At 48.6% G+C, this 10000-nt stretch overlaps 1 protein-coding gene across 1 annotated transcript in view; it reads right to left on the bottom strand.

Moving 5' to 3' along the window:
• Positions 1-10000, bottom strand: part of otofa (otoferlin a) — a gene marked incomplete at both ends in the record, with an annotated part of 68062 nt that overhangs the window by 46868 nt on the left and 11194 nt on the right. The window contains one exon of the mRNA XM_084454036.1: positions 4240-4328. Within this exon, the coding sequence (XP_084310162.1) occupies positions 4240-4328 (89 nt within the window). The remainder of the gene's footprint in view (positions 1-4239; positions 4329-10000) is intronic.

Here is a 10000-nt window from a genome sequence, read left to right as displayed (position 1 = left end):
TGAGGAGGTCGTGATCGATACCTCCGGGGCTCCTTAGGAAAAGTGAACGGTTTGTCGCTCCCTTTCAGCGCTTGTTCCGTGTGTCCACGTCCTTAATTATTCACGCGAAACACCGTTCTCGTGTTCCGGCTCCCTTTTAAAGTTCCCCTCACAAGGGTACCGTCGCATCCATTATTGATCTGACCCCCGGGCCAAACAATTTTGCGTTCGTCTCGTTTATAATTTAGTCCTGTCTTGCTAATCTCAAAGTCCGATTATTTATCTGGGTCGGCCCAGACTCGGCCAGTCTGTCTCTAAATGCAGAGACGGGACATTTGTCCAGATTTCGTTACTAAAAGTGTGTGAGGACAATTTGAGAGATTGAAATACAACCTGCATTGCAGAACCAATCAAAAGTCTTTAGGGCGGTCCTTCCTAATGGGGAATGTTTTGATTTGATGTTATGAATTCATGTTTTGACTCTCCACTCCAGTTTGGAGGACATCATGCACACTTCACCCGAATTTCCCCAAGGGGATTAATAAAGTCTCTCTCTCTCTCTCTCTCTCTCTCTCTCTCTCTCTCTCTCTCTCTCTCTCTCTCTCTCTCTCTCTCTCTCTCTCTCTCTCTCTCTCTCTCTCTCTCTCTCTCTCTCTCTCTCTCTCTCTCTCTCTCTCTCTCTCTCTCTCTCTCTCTCTCTCTCTCTCTCTCTCTCTCTCTCTCTCTCTCTCTCTCTCTCTCTCTCGTAAGGCTGGTCCTTCACCCTATTGGACATGTAGGCAGTGGCTCCTACTGGTAGCGTCATTTTTTCGTCGCAATTCGAGCAACAATTTTCAATGGAGACGTTTCCAGACCTTCGGAGGCAGATATCTCCTGGTATTGCAAGACTAGCGTCAGCCCAGACGTAGTTATCTGCGGAAATAGATTAGCTCGATCGTTTGACTGTAATGGCCGGAGTAATGGCCCTGAACTGCAGATTATACTTATTATAAGCAGGAGTGGAATGAATGTGTCTGTATCCAGGGTTACGTCATTGCCATGGGAACAGGGTTAAGTTCCCTCGTGAGAGAGCTGTGAGGGAGTTATGCAGTGTTCTGGAATGTGATTCAGATCTGATGTCATATTAAAGGGCCATCTCTACCTACGGTATGGTATACTGCGCACTGGAAAAATATTGCTCAATCACTCACACACACACACACGCGCACACACACCTACACCCACACGCACACGTACTGTAACCGAGTTGAATCAGTAGAAATACTGCCCACCGCGCCATCGTGTCCCTAGCTTCTCCGTGGCGTAGCTGGATAAAGTTGTGTTTATGAGAGGCGGTCACACGCTGGCGAGTCGGAGACACCCAAGATGGAACCCGACGTGGGCGCGTGACGGTTGAAGCAGCACTGACGAGCAACACAGTGACAACTCTTACACACACACACACACACACGTCTTTCATGCTCTGTCCCACACTCTAACAGAATTAAAACGAAGGCGTGCACGCACACACACGCGCACACACACACTCCCTGAGGGCTGTGTGGTTTGTATATAAATTACAGTGCCAGATGGGAGCCTCAGTAGTTGATAGGCCTGGTGGATCATCCTTGTGGCACCTGGGCCGACAATTAGTCTTGTTCATTCAATACTCTGCCACACACACACACACACGCACGCACATGTGCCCATGCCACTTTACAACCAAGCACACACACAGACACACACACACACACACATGCACACACTCACCTTTGCCTTTAGTTTCCTATGTAACTCCATCTCTTGTTTTTACAGAAACAAAACAAGAGCACACACACGCACACACACACACACACACATACACACACCATCCCAACTCATGACCCCTCTACCTGAGGGCAAAGACGAGCAGCCCACCTCTGCGTCCTCCCCTGGTGGTCAAACATCCTGGTCAGAAAAGAAGAGCTAGCTTGAAGCGCTACAGTCTATGGGGTCAGGATTAGGACACTAGGGTTAGGAGAGCTGAGTAAAGGCCAATTTGTACTTCATCGTTCGACACTTTTGAAAGTGTCGACAGACAGAAATGGCGTCACTGTCGACACTTTTTTTTGTCGGACAGGGGTGTCTTTCACCCACCGAACTTTCTGATGTCGCAGACGCCGTCACACAACTGTGATTGGATAGCTGGAAAGAAGGCGCGTTCGTTGCCGTGGATCAATCAGCCACGCGTCTGCAAGTTACCGTGGAGGTGATCAGACACGTCGCTTAAGTCTAAATGCTAAACGTCGGTCGACATTCTTTTTCTGTCGATAGACGTTTGTCGTACGACGCTTATCGACTGGGTATGAATGAAGCTCCAGGGTGAAGGTTAGAGGGACTATGGACAGATGAAGAGAGAGAGAGGGAAGAGGAGGATGAAGAAAAGAAACAACGGAAGGATAGGATAAGAAGACAGGAGAGATGATTCACACTCAAGGAGAGAGGGAGCAAGAGGGAGGGAGGGAGAGAGAGAGGGAGGGACGGAGAGAGAGAGCGGAGAAGACAAGAGAAAGCTGTTTGGTGAGGGGGTGATCCATATTAATTATGCAGTAGAGCATCCATCCTTATCTGACTCGCTGGGTTTGAACAGTCACACCCCTGGTTAAAACCTGGCGAGAACAAGTCTTCTTAGTTGTCAACTTCAAACAACACAGACGGCCTCATCAATAATACACGAGGCCGCATAAAAAAACGTTGCATCAGACGTAATAATAGCATAACAACATCGTTGATTAGCTCCTCGGTGACGCTATCAAAACAAGAGGTCCGGGCGCTATGGTCTGTGCTCACTGGTAATTTGAGAAGCCTCATCCCTCTCTCCTCGTCCCCCCCTCCCCGCCCCTCGTCTCTCAGAGCTGGGGCGGCGGCGGCGGCGTGCGTGACGCGGCGATTATTGACGCCTGGCGGTCAGGCGGCGCGGGGTGTCGGCTACCGTGGCGATGAGCCGTAGCGTGGGAACACGGAGCAGGTGTGAGAACAATAAAAAAATGATAGCGGCTCATCCTCAATTATTTAGCCACCCGCCTCTGTTAGCGTGGGCGTGTTCTTTTTCCGTGTGTGTGACGTGTGTGTGTGTGTGTGTGTGTGCTGTGTTTGAAGCCCAGCTCTAACAGCTGCCGCTCCAAGCATTGTGGTTCAGCTGGGGGGGGCAAAGCCAAGATCCTTGGTCTCAATAACACAATAACACGCCCATGAGCATCAACAAAGATGTTCTGTGTTCTGTGTAGGTGGGTGGTCTCAAAACAACAACAACAACAACAACTGGCTGTCAGACATGACTTTTGAGTCGTGTTCCACTTGCTGTCTCTCTCTATGGCCCAATCCCAATTCACCCCTTTGGCCCTAGCCCTTGGCCCTAACCCTTGGAAATGCGCGTTCACGTTAGGGCTAGGGGTGTCCCAATTCTCTTCGCGTCTAGGGTTAGGGCGAAGTACGAGGGCTAGATAGCCCTTGAAACAGAGATTTCCGGGACCCACACTTCAGAACGAGGGCTACCCAGAATGCTTTGCAAATCTCCTCTCAAAAATCTGTCGGCAAGATGGCGGCGGCCACCGACCGGAAAAAGGAAATCTACAAATGTAATTTTCTCTTTGTTAATAGATGTAAACATTGCGATAACCATCGCATTATTATTGTTTTATGTTGTTTCAATGTAGTATATATATATATATATATATATTATTTATAACAAGCATGACACAAAAGATCGCTGGTCTCTAACGTTAACTAGCTATCTTACCACATAGTTTACATTACATTAGTCACAGCAGCTTTACTAACGTTATAATATTTAGAACTATAATGTTATACGCAATGTATTTGAGCTAGCTATGTGAACATTGGCTTGTAGTCTTACTGATGACGTAGCGGTCTTGAAGGGGTGTCCTATTTCTTAGGGACGATTTCTACCCCTTAACACTTGACACTCCGTTTCGAAGGGCAAGGGCTAGGGCCAAGGGCTAGGGGAAGGGCTGGAAAAGAGAATTGGGATTCGGCCTATGTCTTTCTCTCTCTCTCTCTCTCGCTCTCAGAGACACGCCAAAAGACAAACATCAACACGCGCACCCACACACACACACACACACACACACACGTGCACACACGTCAGAAAGGATCCACATCCCCATAAAATCCAGTCACACTTTATCATAAAGCGTTTTCTGCAAACACAGTACAAACACGCACACACACGCGCACACACACTTCTTTCTCTCTGAAGAGTGTTTGGAGGTTGTGGCGTACCTGTTGGTGAAGACTTTACTGTAGTTGAACACCTGAATCTCCAGCATCTCGTTCCCATCTAGATTACTGGCGATGGGCCAGCGGAAGGTCTGAAAGGAAAGAAAAATGAAGACTAACGACCAGAGTTGAGAACACAGAAAGTCTGGGGACATTGGAACAACAACACCACCGCATTTCCTGCTCTGGGTGTCCTCTGAGTTGATTTATTTACGGAAGAAAACACACAAGCAACTGCAAAAAAACAAGAGTATATAAATTGAAAATGCCAGGAAATGTTCTTTGGGTTCTCATTGGGTTCTCTTGCGATAAGCCTACATTGTGCGGTTTCTACTAACAGAACAGATACAGAGACGGCTTGATTAAGGTGTCCTCTCCCTCAGTTCCTTTTCTTAAAGTTGCACAGAAACGGACGTTTGAGATCATCTAACTTCTGTAGTTTGACGTATTTCCGACGCAAACAAGCCATGAGGGTGGGACATGCGTTTAGAGGAATTTGATTGGAACATTGACAAGTGGGCGGGTTTTAAGAACTTTAGACAGATTCGATAGAAGGATAGCGTTGATTGACGGGTGGACGTCGTGAGATTATTGGCCTAAAATCTAAGGTACCCGTTGTCGTCATTGCACATGACCTACCGTTTTCCAGGAAGTAAGAAATGATATACTTTGATATAAGATTACAACAAAAGTAGAATTTTGTATTTTTTTTTGGCATACATCGTTGAATAGGTGAACACTATGACCAATTATGTAAACCAAAAATGGGACAGAATGCATTTTTCATTTCATTGCGACTTAAATTAGGTCCGAGCGGGCCTCGTTAGCAGGGGGAGGAAACGTGGCTCAACAGGCCCAGTCCTGCGCAGCGAGACGCTCGGCTGCCGGAGAGCGTTTCTAGCCTCAGCTTCTCATCTCAGCTCTAATTGGGACTTTGATAGATTAGCCGATCGGCAGGGAGTTAGGATCGCCGTGACCTTGTGCCGACGGCGCCCGCGGGGTGGTCTGGCAAAGCTCCTCTCGGCCCCGCCCCCTATCAGCGGAAGGCCGGGTGTATACGCTAGCCGGGAGAGAGGCTAGCGGCGCCGGCGCGGCTGTACGGAGATGTGGGTGGAGTATCGGGAAATTATGCTAGCTCGGCGGTAGCTGGCTACGGCGGTGAGACACTGCGGAGTGACTGAGTCCTACGGCGGACTGTGCAGATGCGCTAGGTGAGTGAGAGGGAACAGAGAGACCATACGGGGGCTGGATAGGGGGTTGATATGGAGCTCATTCGCCCCAAGCTGGTCCCAACTGGTGGGCTAGCTGCCAGCTGGTGGTGCCTCCTGCCAACGCCCGGAGCTGTTTTAAGCCTGATGGACGATGCAATCGAACTTGTCCCATTACTTCCCACCTGGCATTGTAATCCATACACGCAGAGCGCGTGTGTGTGTGTGCTTGCCTGCCTCCCTGCTCCTGAGTGTGTTTGTTGGTGTGTGTGTGTGTGCGCGCGCTTGTGTGCCTGCCAAGTAAATTCCCGTGAGTCTGAGGTGTCACTATCACTATCAGCCCCCCCATGGCTCACCCTGGTGCCTCTGTGAGCCCGTCCTCCCCGACAGCAGCAGGCCTGGGTAATAACGCCGCGCCCCGGTGAGAGAGCGCTCCGTATTCAAGACCGTTCTCGGGCCCGCGGGGTTCCGTAGAGAACCGTCTCATCTGCTGCCAATCTGTTTCAATGTGCTTGTGAGCAGCCCTGAGAGACGGCCGACAGCGCGGCGCTGATGTGAGACGGATGAGAGCGCACGGATGAGAGCGCACGGCCACGGAGATAACGAAGCCGGGACAGCTTACAGTAGAACACACACACACACACATGTACAAACACGCATACACACACGCGTACAAGCACACAAACACACGTACACACACACAGCTTATGATGGGATCTGCGCAGTGTGGAGTGAATCAGTCACAGAAAAATGGGAAATGTGGAACACACATGCAGAGCATAGAGCGCGCACACACATGCACACGCACACACGCACACACACACACACACACACGTCCATAAAGCTGAGAGGATACGGCTCAGCATAGACTCAGCGTGGAGGTAATGGGAAAATGGGAAATCTATTCAAACACACATGCATAGACGCACGCATGTTCACACACACACACACACACACACACACACACACACACACACACACACACAGAGCTGTTCCAACTCCTGGTTTCATCTGCTGAACACCATTAAACCTATCTGGGGAGATGTCGCTGTGTGTGTGTGTGCATGTGTACATGAAGAACAAGAAGAAAACGCATACCACAATCTTGTAGAGGTGGCGGTAACAGGTGAACTATACTAGAGAAAGAAATGAAAACGCACACTCAAGCTCTCAATGCCGGGTGATTTAATCAGACATTTCAACCTAGCGGCCTTTGACAAAGTCTTGAAAGTTGTGTGTGTGTGTGTGTGTGTGTGTGTCTTGGCTTCTAGTTTAGAGTCCCCTGGTGTCTGTGCGCTGGCACGGTGTCACACTGAGTTTCTCTCTTGTGAATCATAGACTGGCCTGGCGTCCTCATCGCCTCACAGGAAAGTCTCTCAAACATCCCATTAGTCTCTCCTCCGGAAGAATCCGCTTGTTCAACAAAGTCGTATTTCCAAAAGGGGCATTGTGGCATTTGCTGTTTTCTTATGTGATTGAATCAATTGAAATTGAATGGATGTCAACCATAAATACCTGTAAATATGAAATATTAAACACATTGAAGAGAAAAGATGTACACGACCGATGTCAAGTCGGGCCTAACAAGGCCCCATAGCTGTGGTAAAATCCTGTGTAACCCACTGCCTAATTGCTTAAATCGCTCATCTACAGTATCACACTACACTCTGCACACACACTGTACACACTCACCACACTCCATTCTGTATATAGTACCATTTGTGCCTCCCTTTTTTGTTTTTTACAGTGTATTATTTTATTGCACTGCATTTTGTTTGCACTGTTTTGTATTTTTACTGTTTGTTATACTGCATTTGCACTGTGATGTCTTTGCACTGTCCTGTCCTGTCCTGTTGTCTGCATCAGCATATGCCTTAACCCTAATCAAATTCCTCGTATGTGTGTACCATATACTATACATGGCCAATAAAACGGAATTAAATCTTGAATGTTGAATATTAATATCATTTAGTGTTGCCATGGTGACCCATATTACTGCCATTCGACCGCCATAAACCAGCCTGAGTTTTTCCACACAAGACGGAGGCTTGTTTACGCAGATGCACAGGGACGTCATATCGTTCTTGGGAAGAATGGGGAGGAACGACGGGTAGTCACGCTCTACAGTTTGAGCCGTGGAGAGTTTTGACCTTTAGAGAACAATGGCTCACTGGTGGACACTGGCAGTTGGGAAGGAGCGCGACGCAAAGCTAACAGACGACGGCCTGCGACGTTCTGCTGACGCCCAGGGCGGCCAGATAGAACGATGGCTGCAGTAGGAGCTCTGGATGTACTCCTCATATACGCTTGTAACTGTGTCTCATATGTAATAACGGATGAAAACTAGCCTTCTTGGCTAATTCTGGGACCATATTTTTAATGTACACTGTCCCTACAAAATAAACAAATAAACAAACTGTCTGTGACTAGATTCATGTAGGCGAATTTCAGCAGTTGAGAGGATGATGAAGCTTGCTTCTGTCCTGCTGTGGAGAGGAGGGGGGAGTCTCCTGCTGTATAAATCCCCGTGTGAATTCCTCCTGCAGCTCAGGGACTCGAGACCAGGGCCTGGTCTCTCTCAGAGAGAACCTGATTGAGAGACGTCGTACGGACGGCGTGACAGGATGACAGGACCTCCGCCTCCCTCCGCTCTGCTGCGGATAACGGAGCCTTTTCAGACGGATCTCTGAGCTGCTGGCTGGCTGCTCCTTCATCTCAGACCGTCTGAAGATCAGTGTCTCTCTCCGTCTCCCTTTCTCTCTCTGAATCCCCCACTCTCTCTCTCTGTCACTCTCGCCCTCTTTCTCTCTCTGAATCCCCCACTCTCTCTCTCTGTCACTCTCGCCCTCTTTCTCTCTCTCTCACACACATGCAATACCCCTTGATCCCCTCGCTCTCTCTCCTTTTCTCTCTCTAACTCTCCCTCTCTCTCTCTCTCTCCACTCACTCTCTCCCTCTCTCTGACCCCCCACTCTCTTTCGCTCTCTCCCTCCCTCTCTCTCTCTCTCTCTCTCCCTCACCCTTGTCCATCTCTTTCTCTGGAGACTCCTCTTCATCCAGGCTGTACGCTCTAATTGATGGCGTGTGGCGCTCGTTAGCGACAGCAAGTAGCACAGATTACCCAGAGGTCCTCTGGGGCAGGCGGCTGTATTAGAGGGGGCTGAGTGCTCAATGAAAGAGGCGCTACGACTCCGGCGACGCACCCGTTTGGGACAGGGGAGGGCGTGGCCGGGGTTGCGGGGCGGCCACCAGCGGGCCCTCCGGGCCAACATCCCATAACTCTACATGACAGTTGTCATGGACACGGAGGATGTGAACACAGGAAGGATGAATTATGTACAGCATGGATGCACACACACACACACACACTCTCTCTGCGTGGGGGTAGTTTGCCGTGGGCTGTATCTATAATTAAGAACACCATCAACAAGCACTGTCTTGGTGCAGACCAGGGCTCGGGACGAACTCCCACCTGCCTTTAGAAACCCCTGACAAGACACCCTTCCTCAGCACTTTGTGGCTCTTTCGGCTTTTCTTCCCAGTGAAATATTAACGTCATCTTCCAGAGGTCTCATCACTTTTATAACACTTTGAGGAAGTGATGAAATATGAAGCATTTCCTGACTCATTTATTTCATTCATTCCGCTCTAGCTGACGATCACATTTACACGGGTATATATGTTTTTAAAGGTAGTCATGTATTTATTCATGTGTGCATTTTTTAGGATCCCCGTCAGCTGTTGCTTAATCAGACAGTGATGGTCACAGCCAGCGTTATCAATTAACCCCCTGATCTGCTTAACGGAGAATGTTCGTTTTTGACAACCTGGACCTTATTTACGGCATATTATAAGACGTTTGACTCACCGAGAACTTTTGGTGTAATTCGGAGGCCTGTAGAAGAAATTTTAAATCCAGCGCGAGCCAAGTATATCCATGTAATGGCGGCGGACGGGGCACTGAGAATGCAGCTTCTAAAAAATTTATTTTCTGCCGCGAAACGGTTGTTTTCATCAATCTGTTTTTATGAATCGCTAGTTGTGCTTACATAGAGCGAGGGCTTGTTGTGGTTTTCACATGCCTCTGTAATATGATCTTTAGAAACGTCTTTAGAAACGAAATAACTTCCCCACTTGCTCCAGCACGACCGGCTATTCTCCGTCTGTAGGCTACACTGGCGGCTCACATTCTCTACGCTACGATCGGCTTGTTGGTGCCTAGAATATTGTGTGCAATGTGGCTGAATATTTATCAGATTTTGAGGATATAGAAGAGGACTTAGAATATGATGGAAGCCGATCGTAGCGTAGAGAATGTGAGCCGCGAGTGGGTGAGGGGGGGGGGTTGAAATTGCAAAGCCTGAGCTGTTTTTCATTCTGTCACCTATTTAAGAAGGATGAATTGACTGAGGAATTCCCTTTTGCAGCAAAGGTCTTTGTGGGGACTGTGTAGGGTTAGAGGGTGTCACTCACACTACCACACACACACACACACACACACACACAGTCATCAAATCAAATCAAACGTTGTACAGCTCATTTCATACCCAGAGGCA

This window comes from Borostomias antarcticus (assembly GCF_949987555.1).
Source record: "Borostomias antarcticus genome assembly, chromosome: 19".
Lineage (NCBI taxonomy): Eukaryota > Metazoa > Chordata > Actinopteri > Stomiiformes > Stomiidae > Borostomias > Borostomias antarcticus.
The sequence above is the reverse complement of the archived record's forward strand: the minus strand, read 5'-3'. Positions and strand labels throughout refer to the sequence as shown.